General features: G+C 48.4%; 1 protein-coding gene across 2 annotated transcripts; it reads right to left on the reverse strand.

Moving 5' to 3' along the window:
- Window positions 1-16427: 16427 nt before the first annotated feature.
- On the reverse strand, window positions 16428-23263 carry Prf1 (perforin 1). Of its 2 annotated transcripts, none has more exons than XM_031347401.1 (3): window positions 23177-23263; window positions 20591-21162; window positions 16428-18287 (listed from the first exon to the last, which is right to left on the reverse strand). In XM_031347401.1, exons 2-3 carry the CDS (start codon window positions 21124-21126, stop codon window positions 17159-17161), a joined length of 1665 nt encoding a protein of 554 aa, XP_031203261.1. In that variant the 5' UTR covers window positions 21127-21162; window positions 23177-23263; the 3' UTR covers window positions 16428-17158. The 2 variants fall into 2 exon arrangements, with proteins under 2 accessions (XP_031203261.1, XP_031203262.1); XM_031347402.1 differs by having other exon boundaries at window positions 20591-21204; window positions 23177-23216.
- Between the last annotated feature and the right edge of the window lie 925 nt (window positions 23264-24188).

The raw sequence follows: 24188 nt of genomic DNA on the forward strand, positions 1-24188 counted from the left end.
CCCCACCCCGAGCCTCAGGAACCCATGCCATTATGGCAAAGCTGCCTTCAAATGGTTGTGAGGAGCAGCTGGAACCTCAGGGCGAAGTCCAGATAGCCCTCCCCACCTTCTGTGAGGGACCATCACCAGTCAGTGATCTCTCACGTGGCAGACACTCACGATCAGGTGGCTTGACTTGAAGGCTCCTAGTGGCCCGAGATGCTGACCGGTTTCCATTTACTTATCGGCTGACTCACACACATACTTACACATCTTGAAACAAATGTCAGAGAAGAGGGGAGCGGGGGGGAGACTCAGCAACCTTTGGAGGTGTAATCCGAGCCCTCAGAATGGTCCATATGGCTCGTGTTGGGACAGTGAGGTAAGACCCTCCATGACAGAGCCAGTACAGTTGAGCTTATCTCACTTCCAGCGAGTCTGTCTTAGAGAAGCCGCGCCCTTACTGTCAGTATGCTCTTATTCCTTCCTTGAGCCCCTTTCTGTCTTGAAGTCTGCGATAAAGTCTCCAGTCTGCTTTTTCACAAGGCTAGTCCTTGAGTATGCGTGTATCTCTTGCTGGCTAGTGTTGTGCCACAAGCTAGAGTCATTTTGGAAGAGGGAACCTCACATGAGGACATTTCCCCAGGAGATTGGCCTGAGGGCAAACCTGTGGTACATCTTCTTGATTGATGATTAATGTGGGAGGGTCCAGCTTACTATGGGTGATCTCATGCCGGGCTGATGGTCCTGGGTTCTGTAAGAGCAAGTCAGTGAGCAGAACCTTCTACGGCCCTGCCTCCAGATTTCTGCCTCAAGTTCCTGTCCTAACTTCTCCAGATGAGGAACTAGAAAGCAGACTTACCGCGCCTTATTTATAAACCCGCTCCTCCCCAGATAGCTTTTGATCCTGATGTTTTATCACAGAGATAGAAACCCTAACTAATACAGATGTGTATAAGGTATGTGTGCACGTGTGAAGGTGTGTGTGTGTGTGTGTGTGTGTGTCTTTATGTGTCCCTGTTCTTACGAAGCAGGGTCTCTTGCTGAATCTGGAGCTTGTTTTAAATTAGGTGGGTCCACAAGCCAGCCCCCATGGTCCTCTTGTCGCTGGAGTTACAGGTGCACATGAGAGTATGCTCAACTTTTCTATGGTTTTTAAAAGATAGTTTTAAAAAAACTTTTATCTTCGTGTGTGTGTGTGTGTGTGTGTGTGTGGGAGAGAGAGAGAGAGAGAGAGAGGGAGGGAGGGAGGGAGGGGTGTGGGGCCATGGGTATGTGTGTGGGTGCCCATGTGCTACCCAGCACATATATGGTAGTCAGAGGGTAACTTAGAAATTAGTTCTCTCCTTCCATAGTGCAAGTTCTAGGCTTGAACTCAGGTCCTCAGGCTTGGCACCAAGCAGCCTTAACCAGCTGAGCCATCTCATAGAACCCAGAAAGTGTTATGGTCTCCTCATTTACATGTCAGCGAAAACCATTCCTCAATACCTTTGTGACTAATTTTGTTGTTGTTGTGGTGTAGCTAGTTAGTAACTTCTCAAAATCCTTTATTGTAGGGTATTAGGATGGGGCATCATCAATTCATTTACTGAGGTTTTTAAAAATTTGTTTTGCTTTTTAGCTCAGGCTAGCCTTCAACAGATTCTCTTCCCTTTCCCTCCCAAGTGTTAGGGACAGGTGTGTACCACCCGACTGTTCAGTGTCTTGCAGATGCATATTCTTAATGGGACACAAGCCTAGGGAGAGAAATATCTTTTTTTTTTTTCTTATTTCGTTTTTGGTTTTTTGAGACAGGGTTTCTCTGTGTAGCCCTGGCTGTCCTGGAACTCATTCTGCAGACCAGGCTGGCCTTGAACTCAGAAATCTGCCTGCCTCTGCCTCCCAAGTGCTGGGATTAAAGGCGTGCACCACCACTGCGAGAGATCTTAAATGGAGTTAATCTTTAAAGTTAAAACCTATACATGGTGTGTGCTCTTGCCTAACCCCATGAGGACCCAGCTCCAAATTCCCCAGAAGCACCAGAAAACAAACAAACCAAAGCCCGTCCTTTAAACAGCCTCACTTTGTGGGGATAGTAATTAGAACCAGCTGAATTGAGTCTATGAGGAAAGGCTCCAGCTAACGTAAGCACAAAGGCGATTTTCCAAAGTACGGCCAGGAGGGGGACTCTGGGAGCTGAGCGGCAGGGCCTTGGGGCAGTGGGAGTATAGTCTAGAAGGGAGCTTAGAACTTCCTCTGTTCTGCCTGGGGTGCTGTTCAAGTCCGACAACAACCTGCCACGCAGAGCCGATGACCTGTGTGAGCACCCTCCCTCCAACCCTGTACCTGCTTCATGCTCATGTCCGTTCCTACCCAGCACTGCCCACCATGGGCTCCTCTGAGCAGCCACTGGGTACTCAGAGGGTACACAGCTGCGCTATCCCGGTTCCTCTGTCTCCTGGGCTGGGCCCCCCCATCACACAAGCTGAACAGTGGCCTGGGCTACGCTACATACAGCACGTGGCTTCCCCCTTTCCTCACTCCCACAAAGGTGCCAGACTAGCATCTCAGTCAGGAGCCCTTCCCTGACCTTGTTGAGTGCTTGACCACGCCGTGGCGCAGCTCTGAGGGCCATGGTGACATCCTTCTGCTGATTCAGCACCCCTGAATGCCTACTGTGCTCCTGCTGCCAAGGATGGCCCTTCTCTGGCTCTGCTAGGTTAAAGTGACTGCTTGGTGGGTGTCCAGCTTCATATATTACCATTGCAGTCAGCTCATGCCCAGCCCCCACCCCCACCCCCCACCCCAATCTCAAGTGAGGAACCATCCCTCCCGTGGATTCCCAAGAGGCAGGGAATTGTTCTCTTGTGGAAGAGTGGGGACACTGGAGAGGCTTTTAGCAATCTGGGTTGACAGCCAGGTTTTCAAACATGAAGTTTGAAGATGGCAGTACCTGTGTTTGGCTTATTTATTTATCAGATAAGTGGATGCCTACTTTCAGGGGGTTTCATAACCACCTTCAAGTTATCACCCCTTCAGCAATGGCCTCTGAACAGTCTCAAACAGTAGTGAGGTAGTGAGTGCGGTTCCCTACCTTGGCTACCTGTGCCCATACCTCCTTCCCCCGCCCCTCTCCCCCCAACTCCCCACCCCCCCAACCCCCAGTTTGTTTTTGAGGCAGGGTTTCTCTGTATAGCCCTGGCTGTCCTGAAGCTCACTCTGTAGACCAGGCTGGCCTTGAACTCAGAAATCTACCTGCCTCTGCCTCCCAAGTGCTGGAATTAAAAGTGTGCACCACCACTGCCTTTACGATTACCAGGGCTGGAGAGATGACTCGTCGGTTAATAGCACTGACTGCTCTTCTAAAGATCCTGAGTTCAAATCCCAGCAGCCACATGGTGTCTTGTAACTATCTATAATGAAATCTGGTGCCCTCTTCTGGTGTGTGGGCATATATACATGTAGAACACTGTATACTAAGTAAATACATCTTTTTAAAAAAAAACGTTCTCGTCAGGGACTGGGGATGTAGTTCAGTATAGTGCTTGCGGTGTTTGGGAACCCCAGCACCCCAGATAAAAGTGGACGTGTCGGTAGTACCAGAACTCCGGATGCAGAGAGAGGAAGATCAGGAGTTTAGGGTACATAGTGAGACCCTACCTAAAGAAGGAAAAAATGGAGATTTTAAGCCCTGCGGCAAGCTGGGGTGACAGGATAGAAACAAAGGGGGAATGGCTAGCCTAGAAAAGTCCCCATCAGGTGCCTGAGGTTCCGACCCGATGCTGGTTGAAGCCCTCGTGTATTTTCAGGTGGTCCTCTCCGCACCCAAGGTGCTTTTATTTGGAGACATCCTGATGAAGTGTTCTTTGCACTGCCTCTCAGTAGATTCTTGCTCCTCCCACAGCCACCACAGGGAACTCCTCCAAGCCATCCCAACCACTCTCCTACCTGGAAGTGACATCATGCGCGCTCTGAGCCCAGCGGTGCAGTCTCTGGGCCCTGCCCAGCACCAGCCATTTAGGAAGCGCTGCTTCTCCTCTCCCAGACAGGACCCAAGGTCACAAGGTCACAGTCTTTCATTGCTGTGAGTTGAAAACAACAAGAGAACCCCAAACCGAGGCCTTTTACTTTCTCTCAACGTAACTTTCCCATAGTGCCGTCAAGGCTGGAACGTTCTCTCATGTATTTATTTATCCACCATTTGAACGGTGGATGCTTAGGGAGTTGCCCAGTTTCCACTGCCTTTGTTAAAGTGGACAGCCAGACATTGTAACACAACCCCTTTCCTGAAGAAATAGGTGATTGACAGGCAGGTAGGTAGGAGGAAGCCAGACCAGTCCTTGTCCCAATTCATCTTTCTCTGTCCTGGTGTTCTGGGTTTGGAGCCACGGTATCCACCATATATGTCAGGCAAGCATTCCCTCACTGAGCCAAGTCCCCCAACCCTTAGATTTCCTTTGTGTGTGTGTGTGTGTGTGTGTGTGTGTGTGTGTGTGTGTGTGTTTCCAGACAGTCTTACTGTATAGCCCAGATGGGTCTTAAACTCCATAGTAGCCCAGGCTCTTCTTGAGCCCACATTCTTCAGACCTAAGTTTCCTCACGCAAGATGGAAGGTATATATCAGCATGCCCTGCAAGTTATTTTTTCAAGTTCCTCTTTGTGGTGGTTTGTATATGCTTGCCCCAGGGAGTGGCACTGTTAGAAGGTGTGGCCTTGTTGGAGTGGGTGTGTCACTGTGGGAGTGGGCTTTAAGACCCTCACCCTAGCTGCCTGGAAGCCAGTCTTCTCCTAGCAGCCTTCAGATGAAGATGTAGAACTCTCAGCTCCTCCTGCACCATGCCTGCCTGGAAGCTGCCATGTTCCTGCCTTGATGATCATGGACTGAACCTCTGAACTTATAAGCCAGCCTCAATGAAATGTTGTCCTTATGAGAGTTGCTTTGGTCATGGTGTCTGTTCACAGCAGTAAAACACTAAGACATCATGTTTTTTTCCTTCTTCCTTTCTTGCTCCCACCCCCACACCGCTTTCTTCCTTTCTTTCTTTTGGGATAAGTTCTCAAGTGTCCCAGGCTGGCCTTGAACTTGCTATGGACTTGAGGCTGGCCTTGAACTTGTATGGACTTGAGGCTGGCCTTGAACTTGTATGGAGTTGAGGCTGGCCTTGAACTCTTGAACCTCCTGCCTCCATTTCCCAAACGCTGGGATTACAGGCATAAGGCATCATACCCAGTTTCTTTTAATGTGGTGATTTTGGGATATACATGAACAGAGTGTTGATCATTGTTGTGATACTTGGTCTTTCAATGTTTTATTCTATTTAGAAATTTTATGTCTGTTTTTTAAAAATATTTATTTATTTATTTATTTTATGAGTACACTGTAGCTGTCTTCAGACACACCAGAAGAGGGCATCGGATCCCATTATAGATGATTGTGAGGCACCATGTGATTGCTGGGATTTGAACTCAGGACCTCCGGAAGAGTAGTCAGTGCTCTTAACTGCTGAGCCATCTCTCCAGCCCCGCCCCCATCTATGTTTTTAAATGTTTCTCCTTCTTGTCGTTGCTTTCAGTTCGTTGTAGGGTTATGTCAGCCTTATACACATGTGAGACACCGCATATATTTTCAGCTTTTAAAACAGTTCATATAATCATGAATTATCTGCTGCTAGAAAGTTTCCTGGAACTCCTATATTGGAGCTAGTGTTTATTTTGTATACCTTTTTTTTCCACAGAGAAATTTCATTCCTTCTATATAGTGGCTTTTTACTTTCTTTGGGTCAGTTTTCCTAAATTGCTAACGGTTCCCAGCAATGAGTGAGGGGACTCATGAAGCCATGGATGAGTGAGATGACCGCTCTCCTCGGAGTCCTCTCTCCCTCCCTCCCTCCCTCCCTCCCTCCTGCTCACCAGAAGCTGTTGTAGCAAGGGGATCCTTGTCTGAGGAGTCCCTCAGCAGCATGCCCACTGACTTTCTGGCAAAGCCTTTGATCCTTTGGCTATGGACAGACAAGGTTACAGCTTTATGATTTTTTTTTTTTCCAGAGAAGACCTGTTAGAGAGGCTTACAGGCCCAGCAGGAGCAGGCCCCTTACAGGGACGTGTCCCCTGAGCGCCAAGTGACTGTTTATTGAGCATCTAGTGTGTTCCTGATACATCCACGCCCTTCACCCTGCACCTTCGTATCTCCAGGGAGTAGAAGACTTTCTCCCTGACCCAGCGTTTCTCAGCCCTCCGTGGATCTGACGGGGATAGGTGTCACTCTAAGCAGAGCTCATTCTCCATGGAGTGAGTTCCATCTCCACGCCTTCTCCACCTCGATGGCTAACTGTTGTTGACTTGGCAGGCTTTAGATCCTCCCCAGAGGCTCAGCTCTGGCATGTCTCTAAGAATGTTTCCCTATATCGTTAACTGAGGAAGGAGATCCACCCAAAATGTGGGCAGCAATCTCCCCTGGACAGGGGTCCCAGACTGATTAAAAAAGAACTTTTTTTCTTTTTCCAAGACAGGGTTTCACGGTGTAGCCCTGGTTGTCTTAGAACTCACTCTCTGCTTCTCAGTGTGGGATTCTCCACTCTCTTTTGCCGCCGCCGCCGCCGCCACCACCACCACCCAGCTTAAAAGGAGTCAGCTTTAATCAGGTTGAGTGTAGTGGTGTGCACTTTCAATTATAGCACTCGGGAGGCAGAGTCAGATGGTCTCTGTGAGTTTGAGGAGGGAATCCTGGTCTATTATGAGACCTTGTCTCAAAAAAAAAAACAACAAATAAACCAAAATAAATAAATAAATAAATAAAATTAACCCCCTCCCCCCAAAAAACAAAAAAACAAAACAAAACCAAAAACCAAAACCAAACCAAAACAAAACAAAAACCTCAAAGCCAAACAAAGGAACAAAAACAAAGAGAATTAAAAGCTGCACTGACTCAATTCCTGTCCTTTCCCAAGCATTAGGCCTAGCCTAGCACACTCTCTCTCTCTCTCTTTTTTTTTTTTTTTTTTTGGTTTTTTCGAGACAGGGTTTTTCTGTGTAGCCCTAGCTGTCCTGGAACTCACTCTGTAGACCAGGCTGGCCTTGAACTCAGAAATCCACCTGCCTCTGCCTCCCAAGTGCTGGGATTAAAGGCGTGCGCCACCACCGCCCCCGGTATAGCCTAGCACTCTTCAGCCTGCTGTGCCTTTGAATGGATTCATTCAGCCATGGGACTTTTTAAAGAAAATGGTGGTCTGTTGCAGGTTGGTTTGGGGTGCTGTGTATGCAGACACTAAATTCTGTACCCCAAGATCTGACTGCCCAAAGAGGAGCGAATTCCTATGTATACCGAGCCTTTGCCCCCCCAATTTAAAACTATTGGTTAAATAAAACTTACGATAGCCGGTTACTGGGGAGAAGAGAAGGAGGCAGGGCTTGGGTGACCTGGCTGGGGAGGTCGGTGTGGTCAGGGGTAGGAACCGAGAGGGAGAGAGGAGGAGCGTGGGGGAGGAAGAAAAAGGGAGAAGAGAAGGTCTCCATCAGAGGTGATGGAGCTGGAACACGTGCCCGAGTGAATCACCCTCCAGAACCAACTGCTGGAGCAGACACAAGCCAGGAAGAAGCAAACAGCAAGTATTTGGGGAGCACAGGGAAGCGGCCAGTCTAGCCAATAGAAAATATAGATTAAATTAGGGTAATTCCCCAGTAGTTTCGCAAACAAATCACAGCCTGAGTCTTGTTTATTGGAAGCTAGACAGGGATAGAAATAATTAAATAAGTTACAGGGGTCTCTGCCAATCAGAGTGTCAATCTGAGAGAGGCAAGGAAGTCTGGCCAGTGTAGTTTCAAACTTTGAGAGTCCGACACTGGGTTGTTTATTCCGGGCATGTTTAAGCACAGAACAATTTGGCAAAAAGGTCTCCCGGTGATAACTAACTCGGTCTCGCATGTACAACAAAGCTTAAGACAAGATTACATCGGAACTCTTGGCAAAGGACAAACGACATCTTCCATAAAGATGGGTTCTATAGACTGAGAAAACAGGCTCAAGATAAACAGTGCTCATGGTAAGGGACTCAGGGAGGGTAGTGGTATAGACTGGCAAGGATAAACAAGAGTCTGGGGTGTGGCCTGGCCAGCCAGCATAGAAATCACCCGGCTATTAACCACATCCATTCCCAGCCTTCTGGGCGGAAAGCGGGTTATACAGCTCTCCCTTTGAAGAAATGATCGTGGTCATTTAACATTGCTGGTTTCTCAAGCGCTTGCCTGGGAGCACAAGGACCTACCTGCTTCCTGAAGTTCTTTCTGTTCTTTCGAGATAGGGTCCAGCCTGGCCTAGGTCTTACTATACATATAGCCTAGGCTATCTATCTCTGAATTCACGACAATCTTCCAAAGACAGTGTTCCCATCTCAGTTAACAGAGGGCTGGAATTATCAATGTGTGCCGGATGGAATCTTGTCCGGTTCCGTTAGTTCAGTAAGGGCAGGCAGTGAATGGCGCTTTTAGAAATGGTCGGTACACTAGGTGAGGAAGGAATCACTGGGGCTGGAGAGATGATGGCTCAGTGGTTAAGAGCACTGACTGCTCTTCCAGAGGTCCTGAGTTCAATTCCCAGCAACTACATGGTGGCTCACAGCCATCTGTAATGAGATTCTGATGCCCTCTTCTGATATCTGAAGACAGCAACAGTGTACTCATATACATAAATTAAATAATAAATAATTTTAAAAAAAGAAAGGAATCATTGGAGCCTTTCAAATGAAGCCTTTCTAGCATGTTCAGATACATGGCTGAAGGTGACAAAGTGTAACCTCTCATACCCCCCAGCAGGGCCACAGACCTGTAAATAACAGATAAGAGGCATTTCCTCTGCTCTTGACTCAGGAGACAAATCCCATGTTTTGTTTAATAAATAAGCATGATCAGAATGACTTTAATTGGAAGCATTTTGGTTTATTTATTTTCTTTCTTTTTTGTTTTGTTTTTCTGAGACAGGATTTCTCTTGTGTAGCTAGCCCTGGCTGTCCTGGAACTCTCTCTGTTGACCAGGCTGGTCTCAAAACTCAGAAATCTGCCTGCCTCTGCCTCCCAAGTGCTGGGGTTAAAGGCGTGAGGGTTTGGTTTTTTTTTTTTTTTCCCCAATAATTTGTGTTTATTTTATGTACATTCTGCCTGCGTGTATGTTTGTGTGAGGGTGTCAGATCTCCTGGAAATGGAATTACAGACAGTTACGAGCTGCTGTGTGGGTGCTGGGAATTGAAACCGGGGTTCTTTGGAAGAACAGCCAGTGTTCTTAACTGCTGAGCCATCAATTCAGCCCCTCATTTTGATTTCTTAAGAAAGTCATGTAGGGCTGTCAAGACGGCTTAGCAGATGAAGGCTCTTGCCACAAATCCTAATGACCCGAGTTTGATCCCCAGGATCCTATAAGGGTGGAGAGAAAGAGTCCCTGCAAGTTCTTCTATGATTTCCACATGTGAAGCCATTTTACAAACAGAAAGTTGTGTAATTTCCTACCAACCAGTTGGCCTTCTCAACTGGTTCCACAGTTCTTGTTTTTGTTGTGCTTGTAAGATTATAAACAGATGTGTGTTTATGCTGCCAGTTACATCGTAACCCAGGCCTTTCTGCTCTGCCTGGTTTCTATGCTTGTGGTGGTGGTGGGGAGGGGAACCCACGCTGGACACCTGTCCCAGGGCCACTCAGGGGCTGCCTTCTGCTGTCACAGGTGGAGAGGACCCTCTTAGCAGTCACCGTGAGTCTAAGTTCTTGGAAGGGAAGGGCTGGCTGCTGAGGAGGGGCCTCTGCAGGTCTACTAGAGTGAGCTGCCCTCTTTCCTTCCACGAGATCCTCACCAGAACTGAGGGCTCTGTGGCAGAGGAGGTGGCCTTCCAGGCAGAATCCTCTGTAGAGGCCTAACCTCACTATTGTGAGGAGAGTATAAGGGAGAGATGGCTGAGGAAGCGGGCCATCCCCGTGCACCTGTGGCAAGTCTGTATCCCACACAGGTGGGATTGTGGTTGAGGGAAGATGTCTAGTGGATTTTCAAAAGCTCAGACAGAACTCCCGCATGAGCCGCAATCCACACTCGGAGGCAAGAATCTAAAAGCAGGGTGCTTCGACGCTTTAACACCAGTGTTCATAGCGTTACTCAGGCACAGACAGAATGCCGCTCTGAGCCAACACAGCTGGACAGAGACAGAAGCCAGACACAGAACAGAGAGTTTGGAATTCTTCAAGCACACCCAGTACCCAGCGCAGAGCGAAGGACAGGATGTCAGAGGCTAGGACAGAAGTTTCGAGAGCTGGGGTTATACTGTTGTGGGCTCTTGTGAGTGAGTGAGTTAAGCAACCACCATCTTGGGGAGTTCAGCAGTGTTCCCTTACAAAATGATTATCCCAGTTGTTGGTTTTTTTTTTTTTTTAAGATTTTATTTATTTTATGTAAGTACACTGTCACTGTCTTTAGACACACCAGAAGAAGGCACTGGATTCTCATTACAGATGGTTGTGGGCCACCATGTGGTTGCTGGAAATTGAACTCAGGACCCGTGGAAGAGCAAGTGAGTGGTCTTAACCGCTGAGCCATTTCTCCAGCCCCCAGTTGCATTTGTTATGAGACTCTCTCCTCTGAGTATCCAGCAGCTCCGAACTACCCTTTGTATGCAGCGCTGCCTTAATTGCGTGTGGGTGGGGGAGGGGCTGGAAATCTAGGTGGGACAAGTAGGGGAGGTGGACTTCTACTATGCAGCTACCAAGAAGCCGGCATCTTTGTTGGGTAAGGCTTTTCAGGTGAGGCCTCTTAGATGGGGAGAGAACCTCCTCTCCCCTCGCCACTTCCCCTCCATAAGTGTCTTAAGTGTCTTAGGGTTTTACTGTTGTGAACAGGCACCATGACCAAGGCAACTCTTATAAGGACAACATTTAGTTGGGGCTGGCTTACAGGTTCAGAGGTTCAGTCCATGATCATCAAGGCGGGAACATGGTGGCCTCCAGGCAGGCATGGTGCAGGAGGAGCTGAGAGTTCTACATCTTCATCTGAAGACTGCTAGCAGAATACTGACTTCCAGGCAGCTAGGATGAGGGTCTTAAAGCCCACACCCACAGTGACACACCTACTCCAACAAGGTCATGCCTTCTAAAAGTGCCATTCCCTGGGCCAAGCATATATAAACTATGACGGTAAGCAACCCCTCATCTATGCCAATAAACTCAGTTCCCCATTATGAATCTTGGAGGAATTGTACCTCTCTGTGTCATTGGTGCCTTAGAAGAGGGGGTAGATGTGGCTTGCACTGCCCTCCACCCCACCTCACCCCCACCATGAAAGATTTTAGCACCATGGACATGGCATTGTTTTGAAGAGGATGAAAGTTTTGGGGTCTGCTTGTCAGTGATGGCTGTGTAATATTGTGCACACATTGGATGCCACTGGATGGTACACAGACGTAGAAATCTTACCTTATATATGCTTTGTCATGTTTTTAGGACATTGGCATGGCAGGGTGTCAGGGGCGCATTGCTCCTGGGAGAGTATGTCTTTGGGTGGGTCTGCTACAGCGGCACGGATGGAAGACAGTTTCCTGAGTCCAACCCTGCTCCTTCAGGTGTTTCATGTCTTGTCTGTTAACCAGTTAAAGATGCAGAGGGAAGATGCTCTTATCCCGTTACCTAAACGGAGGCACACAAGCCATAAATGTGCTGTGTGCAGTCAATTAACTCAAGGCAGGCAGCCTGGCTTGACTTAATTGACTGCATATAGCATTTCCACTCCTTTGATTCTTTATCATTCTCAAAGTCCAGACCAGAGTCCAGGAGGGGACCTGGCTGCAAAAGCTGACTCAAAGTACCCCGTAACCAGGTGACCCGGATAAGGCCCAGTCACCAAGGTTGACTTCCTTGCCTAACCCCTTGTGTCAAAATATGACTGGTCAATGCATCAGCCCATCCCATGCCCCTTGCTCTGTGTTCCCATCCTATAAAAATGTATAATCTGTCTTTGGGGACTTGGTTCCGATCCAAAACTGGCCAGCTCCCTGTGCGTGCAGAAAATAAAGCTTTTAGTTTTAAGCTTCTGTCTCTGAAGTGAGTTTCTTTGACTTCCACCCTGAACCCAACAACAGCACTAGGAGTGAGCGTATGGAGTATATGAAGGAGAGCCCCAGGGATGCTGTGCATAAAAACTGTAGGTAAACTTCTGAGGTCTTACGGTATCTGTAAAATTTACCCCATTTCTTTGATGGGAAGACCCGTCTCTACCTTACTAGGCTATTGAGACGGTGAGAGAAGTTAAAACCTACCCAAGGCCTAAAGCGTTACAGTCCCCAGGAGAGGCCACCTGGAAGGGAAGGGGAAGGTGGGGGAAGAGACAAGGTGAGGGGAAGAGTGTGGAAGAGTGGTCAAGGGGAGGGAGGCGGGGAAAGGGGCAGAGAAAGCATCAAGGGCTCTCTTCCCATTATCCCACTTGGAAAAATATTTTACAAAATGAATTCATATGGTGCCGTAGAACCCACCCTGGGGAGGAATACACATGGGCGGTGACAATGTCCCTTGCTTGCTCCATTACCGCCTGCTGGCCTTTGCAGGACACCGAGAAAACTTCCTGGAGCTCAGTGGGTCTGAATCTTGAGGGCAGTGAGAGCAGAGAGGCGAGGCTGGCCTCCTTGGGGACAGCCTTATGTCGTGATCACAGGGAGGCTGGAGTTCCCAGAGAAAAGCTCAAGGTCCCGTCAGAGTCAGAAAGCTGACATCACTGCTCTTTTTAAGAATAAACCAAGAACCAGATGTTGGGGAGATTAACTGTGAGTCCAGATGTGCCATTGAGGCCTCACAGTGAACAACAAAACCTGGTTATAGCCTGCAGAACAACAGCAGCTGTTCCGGTCTGAGCTAGCTGGAGTTGAGGACCAGCCTGTGGGAAGGGAGATGCAGAAGGATTCGGGTATCTTCCAGGCTCAGGGATGGCGGTACCTCATGGCGCCTGCCCTGTAGACTGATGAGGTGACATTGCGCACTCGCAGGGTGGGACAATTCTGGAATTACAGTTGAGACCCTCTGAGCTCCAAAACTGTCTAGAAATCTCTGTTCTGTCCCCTTTGCATCACAGCCGGGGACACCAACTGGGGTTGGAGGAGCAGTTTCATGTGGTTTCAGTGTGTCTAAGAGAGTTGATAGAGCCTAGGTGTCAGACCACAGGCTGGGTCTGGGTCACATCTTTGAAGAGAGGATGGAGGTCTCTTTATTGGTGAAAGTCAGTCCTTAATTGCTTTTCAGGGTCCTTCTTGTGGCTGAGGCTTGTCTCTGTGTAAGTAGCTCAAATCCTAACCTCCAGTGAGACCCTCCATATTCATGGCCTTGGTTCCAGCAGCTCTGGACACTGCCCATCACTGACATCTACTTGATGTCAGGACTGCCCTGACTCTGGGGAGGTGTGACATCTCTAAGTAGAAGTCAGTTCCCAAAGGAACTATTCAGATGGCTAGCTCATTGAGGGGGAGCAAGAACAAGCTGGAGTTGATCTCTCCACTCTGGGTAAGGTGCACCTTGGCTTGGTACACCTATATGGTGTTCACAGCCATTTATAACTCCAGTTTCAAACGACTCTAAACACTCTTTTCTGACCTCTGTGGGCATCAGGCAGGCATGTCTACCCTTGCATGTAGGCAAGACACTCATACACATAAAAGAAAAAGGAAGTGTGTGTGTTTGCCTGTATCCATCTGTGTGTCTATGTATGTGAATGTTTTGTGTCTGCATGTGTGTATGTGTGTTTGTATGTGTGGGTGGTGTATGTGTCTGTGTATGCATGTGTAGAGACTGTGTGTATGTGTGCGCGTGCGCACGCGTGCATGCATATGTAGAGGTCAGAGGACAATATCTGGTGTCATCCTCAGAAACAAGGTCCACTCACTTTCTTCAGTCAGGGTCTCTTACTGCCCTGATGTTCACCGATTAGGCTGAAATGGCTGGCCAGTGAGACTCAGGGATCCTCCTACCTTTGCCTCCTCAGTTCCGGGCTTTCTTACAAGGTCAGCCCTTTATGTGGTGTCTGGGATCTGAGCTTAGGGCCTCTTGCTTTCCAGGTACACACTCTATGAACAGACATACCTTTCCCAGCCAGAAGGAAGGGTTTTCCATACAGCAATGACATGGCCAGTGTATGCTGCTTTCCCCAGAGGCGGATCCAATAAGAGGCCTTTGAGAGCGGACAACGCCTGTGGGAGGTGCCTCCAGGGACAGCAGTTTTCAACATCCACCTGGCAGCTCACAACGGTCCTTAACTCTAGTTCTCCGGGATCTGGCACCCTCTTAATGGTCTCCATATATATCCGAAGGCAAAACATTTATACACATAAAAATAACATCTTTAAAAAAATACAAATAAACTCTCTCCTATATTCTTGGCCTCTCAACATTGTGCCCAGGGTGGCGTGCCAGGAATCAGAGAACTGGCTGTCCTATTTCTGCCATTAATATCTTTGACCATGGTTAAATTCTTTGTTGGACAACAAAAAAAAAAAAAAAAAAGAGGAAAAAAAACCACTCAAAAAACTCTATTCAAACAACGGTCCTCCATTCCCTCAGACCTCCGTTCATCTATATGTGAAATCAAGAGGGGCTGCCGGATGACCTTTGACCTTTTAAGGTTAATGACCTCTCCCCAGGATCCCTTCTTTTACCAGACAGAGGCTGGCAGCCCCTCTTCAAGCAGTCCCGAGAAAGGAGAACACAGAATATCCTTTGAGAGAAACTGAGGTACGGTAAAGGGCTTGCTGAGTGAGTCCTGTCCTGTCCCACTCCCGTCCTGCAGATCTGTTTTCTTGATGGGGTTTGGCTCACAACCACCTCTGTTTCACCCCGAAAGCCACAGGTAGTGTCCTGTGTCGAGCTGTCAAGCAAGGTCTCCTGTGCTCTTGCTTGTGTGCGGCTGAGACAGGAAACGTGTTAGAACAGTGGTTACCATGGGCTTCTAGGCCCTTCTGATCCTTCTGCTTGCTGGGGATTTACAGTTGCTGCGACAACAGAGATTGGGGTTTGGGTCTCTGGGTCTTACCCAGACCTCGGTTTATCTTGCTGGGACTTTCAAACCCATCAGGATTTGCACGGTTCCTCTGAGCCCCTCTGACCACATACGGCCCTGCACAGGCATGCCCTGCCGCAGCTCTGACGCTGCCACAAACGCTGCCTGCACTCTGTGGCCTGGCTCTGGGATATCAGATCCTGATGTGATGTGCTGGCTGAGCAGGCTGAACTGAGCGGCTCTCAGACCAGCTTGTTAGAACCGCTGCTTCCCCAAGGTATGAAGTAGAGGAGAACTTCTATCAACGCGTGCAGATGGATTCTCCAGGGAGCTGACTCTTCCAGATGTGCAGCCCTGGACTGGTTACAGCCTGCACATGCACGCACAGACACTGACACATATGCACATGCATACACACATGTACATACACATGCTTACTTGCACACATCCTCTCCTCTTTTTCCTTCTCTGTCTGTCTTATACTGGGTCTGCTTAGGAGTTTATTTATGTGAAGTAAAATGGAAGCCAGGTTGTGACTCCTGGGTTACTTTAAGACATGAGAAGAAGGGGTGGGAGAGTTGGCTCAGTGGTTAGGGGCACTTGCTATTCTCCAGGAAGACCCAGGTTTGATTCCCAGCATCCACATGCTGGCTCACAACCATCTGCAGAGCCAGTTCCAGACAATCCAACGCCTCTTCTGACTTCCTTAGGTACCAGGCACACACACACAAACACACACACACACACACACACACACACACACACAGAGAGAGAGAGAGAGAGAGAGAGAGAGAGAGAGAGAGAGAGAGAAAGAGAGAAAGAGAGAGAAAGAGAGAGAGGTGCTAGCTAAATGCTCATACACATAAAATAAAAGAGAGGAGGTGAGAAGGGGCTGGAGATGACTCAGTGGGTTTAGGTGCTTGCTGTCAAGTCTCACAACTTGAGTTACACTCCTGCGTTTGATAATCAGAATCCACATTATGGGTGGAGACAACTGACTTCTGCATTTTGTCTTCTGACTTCCATGTTTGTGTTATGGTATACATATGCACATGCATGTGCAGGCACTCATATACATACATATACATACACACATATAGACACACATACACACATACCTATACACACTTGCATACATACAGATACATACACAATATGTACACACATCCACACATACATATATATACACATACATACCTATACACAAATGCAAACACACCTACATACATACATACATACATACATACATATACATACATACATGCATGCACACATACCTATACACACATACCTATACACACATACATACTTATACACACACACACACAAATAGATAAATATAAATAAAAGAAGTGAGAAGACCCTGTGTCCTGGCCTCAGATTTCCCAAGTAAAGCTGCAGTCCCTTCAGGATGCTCCTGCCAGTTCACCGCAGTCCCCACTGTTCCACATTGTCTTTCAGCCAGAAACCGAATGCCTATCATTATTTATTGCCACACTTATGCTACTGTTTCTTGACATAGAGGGTAAGGGGTTGGGGGTCCCACATCACCAGCAGAATTAGAAAAAGCGGTGCACTTATAGGATCTGACCATCCATCTTATAAAACTGGGTTGTTGGACATAGAAGTCTATCGCTGGGGCATCCTTTGTCCCCTCTTCTTTGCCACCAGGCCACCAGCATGCTTACCGTTACATCATATTTATAGCCCTCTGTCAAGCCATGTGCTTGGTGACACAGGGCTTCACTCATCAGGAGCAGAATGAGGGACAGGAGGTACACAGGGATAGGGACACAGGACTTGTCTCTAACAGATGATCTTGCCAAGAGGAGAGAGGGATTTACAGCTGGGTGGAGACAGCTTCTGACCTTCCGCTGGGCTCCTGGCCTATGTTTATGCTGAGCAGCAGTCCTTGCCAAGCTTGGGGACATTGGAGGGCTGAGGCAGTGTGGAAGGGAGAGTCAGTGGAGCTCTATTGTAAAAACTCAGCCACTCTAATGGCCTCTCTACTGCATAGTAAGCCATTGCAGATCCCCAGGGAGAAGTCAGTTGACCATTCCTGTTTTTGAGGGTTTCACTATGTAGACCAGGCTGGCTTTGAACTCATAGAGATCCACCTGTCTCTGCCTCCCAAACGCTGGGATTAAAGGAGTACACTACTACACCCAGCTCTCAGGCACGTTATTCTTATTCTTAATTATTTTACCACACAGCCCCACTGCGGTTTCCTGGAGGATCTCCCAGAAGCCCTTGGGGGGCATACTCCAGGCAGGTTCCTCCAGTGAGATGGGGCAAACACTTGGCATGGTAGAGGAATTTTACCTTGCCGTGGTTCAGGTTACAGGTTGTCTCTTGGATACCAGAGTGGGGAGACCTGTCACAAGACCCAAGAAGGTCATCATCCCAACCGTTATCCGCATCCCAGACCTGCACCCTGAGCGGTCCCCCTGTGGACAGGAACACAGTCCCAAAGTCCATCTTGTCATTCCACTTGGGATTGTTATTGTTCCACACGACACCAGTCCTGAACTCCTGGCCACCAAAAAAGACCTTTAGGTAGGCATCGGTAGCTGTGATGTAGTCTCCCCACAGATTCTCTGCCCGGAAATTGCTTACCACCAAATGGGCCAAGCCCCTCTGGCGTGGACAGCAGTCCTGGTTGGTGACCTTCGAATCCTGGCACACACACTGGCATGAATCTCGACTACTCTTATGCTGGCCTGGCCTGCAGGGCCGGCTACAGTTTCGCCAGCGGGCCCTGCTCATCACGTAATGGCTGATAGCCTGTCTCAGTGCCTCCCGCTTCGGGTCCCGGTCTGCCAGTAATGTGTGCAGGGGGTCTAGGCTGTAGTCCACCAGACCAGGCCTGCTGGGCAGTGAGGCTGTCCAGGTGGAGAACTGCTCTGGTGTGGCTTGGTTCCCAAAGAGCAGATCATGCGTGGAGTCAAGGGGGCCGCCGAGCACTTCCACGTGACGCTCGCGGTAGGTCTGGTGGAAAGAGGTGGTGATTTTGTGTTGTTTCTTCTTCTCCTCACAAGCTTTGTATTCGCTTGAGGCACTGGCTTTGGCACCGATGCTGACCTGGGCCTCCACGTTCAGACAGTCTGCTACCTCATCAGCTGTGAGTCCTTCCAGGGTCAGCTGACAGGTACGCAGGGCCGTGAGGACCGAGATGCGGCCACCTAGGTCCACAGCCGTAATAAAGTGGGTGCCGTAGGAGGAGATGAGCCTGTGATAAGCATGCTCCGTGGAGCTGTTAAAGTTGGGGGGAAGGCCTCTGAGGGCCTTTCTGAAGTCAGGATGGAGTGGAGGTTTTTGTACCACGCGAAAACTGTGGAGAGGGCATAGCGTTAGAGGAGCCGAGTGGATGGTATTTCCTGATTTAATAGCCCCATTCAAGACCCCTCTCCCCCATATATACACACAGACATGAAAGTACACGGGGGCTAGCTGGGAAAAACAGAGGAGTTAGCAAGAGTTGAGATAAAAAATATTGTGATTAAAAATATACACATGTAGCCAGGCAGTGGTGGCGCACGCCTTTAATCCCAGCACTTGGGAGGTAGAGGCAGGCAGATTTCTGAGTTCGAGGCCAGCCTGGTCTACAGAGTGAGTTCCAGGACAACCAGGGCTATACAGAGAAACCCTGTCTTGAAAAACAAACAAACAAACAAACAAACAAAAACTCAAAAATATACACATGTAGTGAAACCCATTGTTAAAATTTAGAATTAATATATACTATCTAAAATTGTAAAGTATGTGGATGTAGAGTAGGGAGTAGGGAGTAAAGCTTGCTGCTAAGCCTGCTAACCTGAGTTCGATCCCCAGAACCCACTTAGTAGAAGCAGAAGAAAAGATACCCACAGTTTGTCTTCTGATCTCCTTACACTTGCTGAGACACACAGACCCACAGTAAAAAAAAATTACATGAAAAAAGTAAAGAAATATTTTTTAGATGTCAGGTGGTGGTTGCACATGCCTTTAATTCCAGCACTCAGGAGGCAGAGGCAGGTGGATCTCTGTGAGTTCCAAGGCCAGCCTGGTCTACAGAGGGAGTTCCAGGACAGCCAGGGCTACACAGAGAAACCTCCAAATTAAAAGTCTGAGAAACTAGTGCAGGCTACGTGGAGTCACTGTGTGTCCATGCATTGAGGAGGGAGGACATGGTCAGGTGTTCTATCTCTGTCCCTACCCAGGAAGAATCCATGGGAGTTTGACAATGCCTAGAAGAGAGGGTTTAGGTGCTCATTGTCTGTATTTAAATGTCACCAAGCTAGCTCTCAGGGACAATCTTGCTTCAATCTCCCCTCTCTCTGGATGTAGGTGCTAATACATAGAGGAGATCTATCATGGATAGAGTGTATATATATGGGTGTATGTGTGTGTGGGTGTGTATGCACATATATATATGTGTGTATATATACATATATCTGTATATGTGTATATATATAGAGAGATATACAGAGATAGTTATATAATAGGTACATACAGAGAGATAGATACATACAAATATACATGCATACATAGATATATAGATACATACACTTACATAGATACATAAAACATAGATAAATGATAGATACATACATAGTTACATAGATGGATACTTAGATGGTTACATAGGTAGTTATATAGGTACATACACACATAGATGATGGGTACATACATACAGTTAGATAGATACATAGATAAATACATAGTTACATAGATAAACAGATACAAAGATAGATACACGTACATACAGACAGATACATAGATAGATATATACATAGTTACATAGATACATAGATGATAGGTAGAAAGAAAGATGTATAGATAAGATAGGTGATAGATGATAGGTAGGTAGATAGATAGATAGATAGATAGATAGATAGGGCTGTAGGGTCTGCCATCTAAAGACCAGTGCCACAGTTAGTTTTCATTGTCAGCTTGATACAACCAAAATTACTTGGGGAGAGCGTCTTAGGGAGGAATTTTCTAGATCAGGTCGGCTTGTGGTCTTGCCTGGAGAGGATTGTCTTGATTGCCTTAATTGATGTGGGAAGGCCCAGCCGGGAAGTGGGTAGCATCATTTCCTGTTTGGGGGCCTGGACTGCCTAACAATAGAGAAGGCTAGCTGAGCACTCGGCAGGGACTCGTTCATTTCCCCCTGCTCTTGACTGTAGGTATGATGTGCCCAGCTGTGTCACATCAAGCCATGGGGGACTGTAACCCAGAAGTGTGACTGAAATAAGCCCTCTCTCCTCAGTGGCCTTTTGGTCGGGACATTTTATTGCAGCAACAGAAATTAATCTAGAGTAGCGATTTTTAACCTGTGAGTCAAGACTCACACGGGGGTCGCATGTCAGATAGCCTGGATATCAGATATTTACATTATGGTTCATAACAGTAGCAAAATTACAGTTCTAAAGTAGCAACGAAATCATTTTATGGCTGGAGTCATCACATTAGGAACTGTATTAGAGGGTCACCGCGTTGGGAAGGTTAAGAACTACTGATTCTAGAGTAGTCAGGACTTGGGGTCCTCCCGTGAAACTGTAGGTAAACTCCACTCAGCTATTCCGGAGCTCCTAGACCCCTTAGAGTGTCCCGCTATTTTCCGGTTCCTCTCTCCCCTGCCTCAGCTCTTACCTGTACATGCGACACTCCACTGTGTCAGTATTAAAGTTGTACTGGTCCTGATGGGTCTTCTCAGCTGCAAAATTGGCTACCTTGGAGTGGGAGGCAGCTATGGACGCGTGCGTGTTCACCTCTGGCTTCACATTCACGTCCAGCCCCACACGCCAGTCGTTATTGATATTAGCAGCTGCCTCCCGGGCCACACCCTCCGTGGTGCTGACCTTGACTGCGGCCACATTCCTCTGGCAGTGTGAGCCGTGAGGCCGCCAGTGGGTGATTGCCACGGGTAGGCGCTGTATAGCGTCTCTCATTAGGGAGTTTTTACAGAGGGTGCAGGTGCGGTCAGGCCTCAGGAACTTCTGTGTGTTCACTGGGAAGGAGCCGGAGCGGCGGAGGGTGGTCACATCCACGCCTTCCCCAGCCACCCATGCACCTGGCACGAACTTGTGCTTCTGCTTGCATTCTGCCCGAGTGGCCGTGTAGCAGGGAGCAGGGACAGGTCGTGGCAGCAGCAGGAAAAGGCCCAGGAGGAGCAGGGACACGGCCATGATGCTGTAGGCACCGTGGTCATAAACTCTGGAAAGCTGTGGGAACAGGGATGAAGGATGCTGACCTCTCACTCGAGACTGGGGAGCATCAGGAGAGAGAGAGAGTGAACTTCTCTTTAGTTATTGCATGCTGGAGCTGTACTGGCTTTGTCTATCGTACAGAGAAGCATATAGCCAAGAGTTACACAGCCAGGAGGAATCCCCATGCTACAATTTTATCATCTCAGATCTAGCAAGAATCAAGATTGAAGGCTGTGACCCCGGACAGAGCATCTGTAAAAGGTTTCGGCTCTGGAGATGTGCCATTTTCTATCCAGAGAGGGACACTTTTCCTACCTGATTTCCCTCCCCCATTCTGGGATGAAGGGACGCATCCTTCATCCCTCAGAGCCTTATGCACCATAGGCAAGTGTTCCGCCATGGAGCCACACCCTACTTCTTATTATTTATTTATTTATTTATTTATTTATTTATTTATTTCGGCACAAGGTATTACTGCTCAGGATAGCTCTGAAGTCATTGTGTTGCCTAGGTTAGCCTTGAACTTGTGGAGGAGCTATGATCTCAAGCCTGTGGCACCAGGCATGGCTCCTAGCTAATTCTTTTTTTTTGTTTTATTTTGGTTTTTTGTTTGTTTGTTTTTGGTTTTTTTTGTTTTGTTTTTTTCGAGACAGGGTTTCTCTGTGTAGCCCTGGCTGTCCTGGAACTCACTCTGTATACCAGGCTGGCCTCGAACTCAGAAATCTGCCTGCCTCTGCCTCCCAAGTGCTGGGATTAAAGGCGTGCGCCGCCACCAATTCTTACTTTCTCTCCATCTCTAATTCCAGCAGTGACTTCTGTCTCTCCCGTACAGGTAGATGTGAGGAGACAGTGAGCTCCCTGCAGATCCCCCATGGCTGCTCTGAGCCTCCTGCCAAGGGCTTCGGCCCCAACTCTACTACAATGGATGAAGGCTGCCCTGTTTCTATGTCCTTGGCTGTAGTGTGGGGGAACCTTAAACTGCATCCTTGCAAGCCCTTCCACTGCTCCAGTTTTCTGTCCTGACATTCCCTGCCAAGTACTTCTCAATGGCAGGACGGGCACCTACCGGTTGCCTGTTACTGGGCAGCAATCCATTAGAAGGCTCTTCCTTGCTTTGAGGAGGAGCCACAGGGGCCTGGTTTTCCATCTCCTTCTATCTCCTCTCTGCCTCAGTGTTACTCTACCTGTGGATCTCGGCCGTAGGAAAACACACATTTCTGATGGTCCTGGGAACCCCCAACCATAAATTTATTTTCATGACTTCATAACTATAATTTTGCTATCTTGTGGTTTCTAAGACCATCGGAAATAGGTGCTTTTTTATCCAGCGTACAGGAACTGCAGATGGAGGACTGGCTTCTTCCAAGGCCCTCAGAGTTTCTTTTTTCCTCCTTTGCCTGCAGGGTCTTATGTGAGGGAGCAAGGTGAGCAGAGGCCTCCCTCGCACCTAGCTGCAGCCTTCCATGCTCTGCCTAGAACTGTGACTTGGCGAAGAATTTAGGTGACATGTGAGGCTGGAAGATAAACAAGCTTGGGAGAATCCTGTTAAGCCTTCAGGTCGTCCTGCTTAGGAGACCAGCACAGTGGTGACTTTGACTAAAGACGTCATCCCCCTTCTGGCCTTTTTTGTATTGTCAGGGAATATATTTACAGGACTTGGCTTTTTCCTCCTTTTTTCTTCCATACCTTTCCTTCCCCTCCCCTCCCTTCCTCTCCCCTCTCTTTCCTTGAATCTTTCAAGATAGCTTTTCACCCCGTTCCTCAATGGTACAGTCATAAGTGTGCTCCATACTTGGGTCATTTCCATCATTTACAAACTCTAACTGCCAGAACTTCTGGAAAGAGCCTTTGAGACTGTGGATAGTCCTCATTGACACAGGAACCCCAGAGTGGTCACCAGCCCGATAAAGGAATGAGAGATGAGCTTGAAGGCCCGCTACTAGCATTTCTGGTTCCTCCTGGCTGTACCTCCCAACTCCCTTCCTGGGGTATCCCAACCTCCCTGCTTCCCACCCTTCCTCCTCCTTACCTGAAGTCCCACAGAGATCCCACTGCAGCGCAGGGGGACACCTGCGTTGCAAGTGGAGGCTTTTAAAATGCTGCGATCGATCCCCAGGCAGGCCCACCCTGGCCAACGTCATATCATTACTACTTCCTGCCCTACCCCCAGACTGTGGTCACAGGTCCCCACCAGCACCCACCCTGTTGTCACCTCCTCATCCGGCTGTGACAGCCTTCAGGAAGTCAGCTGTGAAGGCCAGGGCTCATCTGCCAAGCAGAGCAGTCAGGGGTGGGGGACTCTGGTGTGGACCAGCGGGTCAACCGACTACTCTCTGCTTCCCAAGATGAGTGTTTGGAATGGGATGAGCTGTCAAAAAGAGTTCCTCAAGAGTGGCCTGGGCTTGAGCAGCTGGGCAAGGGGCTTCGGCCTCTTCAATGCTCAGCTCCTCATCCAAAGGTGTGGCTAATCACAGTGTCCCATGAGAGGGGACATGAAGATGTGGTGCGGTGCTTAGGACTAGCAATACACGTGACTGTGCCGTCCTCCCTGGCGAGTGGGGAGAGATACTCAAAGCTGGTACCCACTTCCTGTCCATACCTACATCCCAGCCGTGCTGTGCCTCAGGTTTGAGCAAGCTGGTACTGTGGAACGACGGTTGCCCACCCTGCTCTGCCTGAGGTTACTGTGGGAAGGTTTCCATGGGCAGAGTGACTCACGGACACCTTCTGGGGGCAAAAAAAAAAAAAAAAATTGCACTGGTTATGAGGTGGGTAAAAATAGTGCAGGGTGGGGGTAGTTCTTTAACACCCCTAAGTGCGTATGTGATGGGAACAAATAGCCACAGGCCCAGGCCACATGGTCACATCTCACCCAGGCTTGTGCTGCCTTTCTTGGAACTCGGCCTCATCTTCTGTTACTCTCTCTGCCCTGTGGTCCCACATTGGCGCTCTGCCCAGGTGCTCTGACTGGGATGCCAAAGCTCAGAGACATTCAGTCCCCAACCATGCGGGAAGGACAGCGTGTACGGTGTAGAAACCTG

Source organism: Mastomys coucha, unplaced genomic scaffold, assembly GCF_008632895.1.
Source record: "Mastomys coucha isolate ucsf_1 unplaced genomic scaffold, UCSF_Mcou_1 pScaffold3, whole genome shotgun sequence".
In the NCBI taxonomy this organism is placed as follows: Eukaryota; Metazoa; Chordata; class Mammalia; order Rodentia; family Muridae; genus Mastomys; species Mastomys coucha.

What these genes read in the sequence shown, in the direction of transcription:
- Prf1 (XM_031347401.1), bottom strand. Translation starts at nt 21,126, where the DNA reads ATGGCCGTGTCCCTGCTCCTCCTGGGCCTTTTCCTGCTGCTGCCACGA. An exon ending in GTGGAGTGTCGCATGTACAG is followed by an intron (nt 18,288 to 20,590) that starts GTAAGAGCTGAG and finishes CCCTCTCCACAG; the next exon opens with TTTTCGCGTGGTACAAAAAC.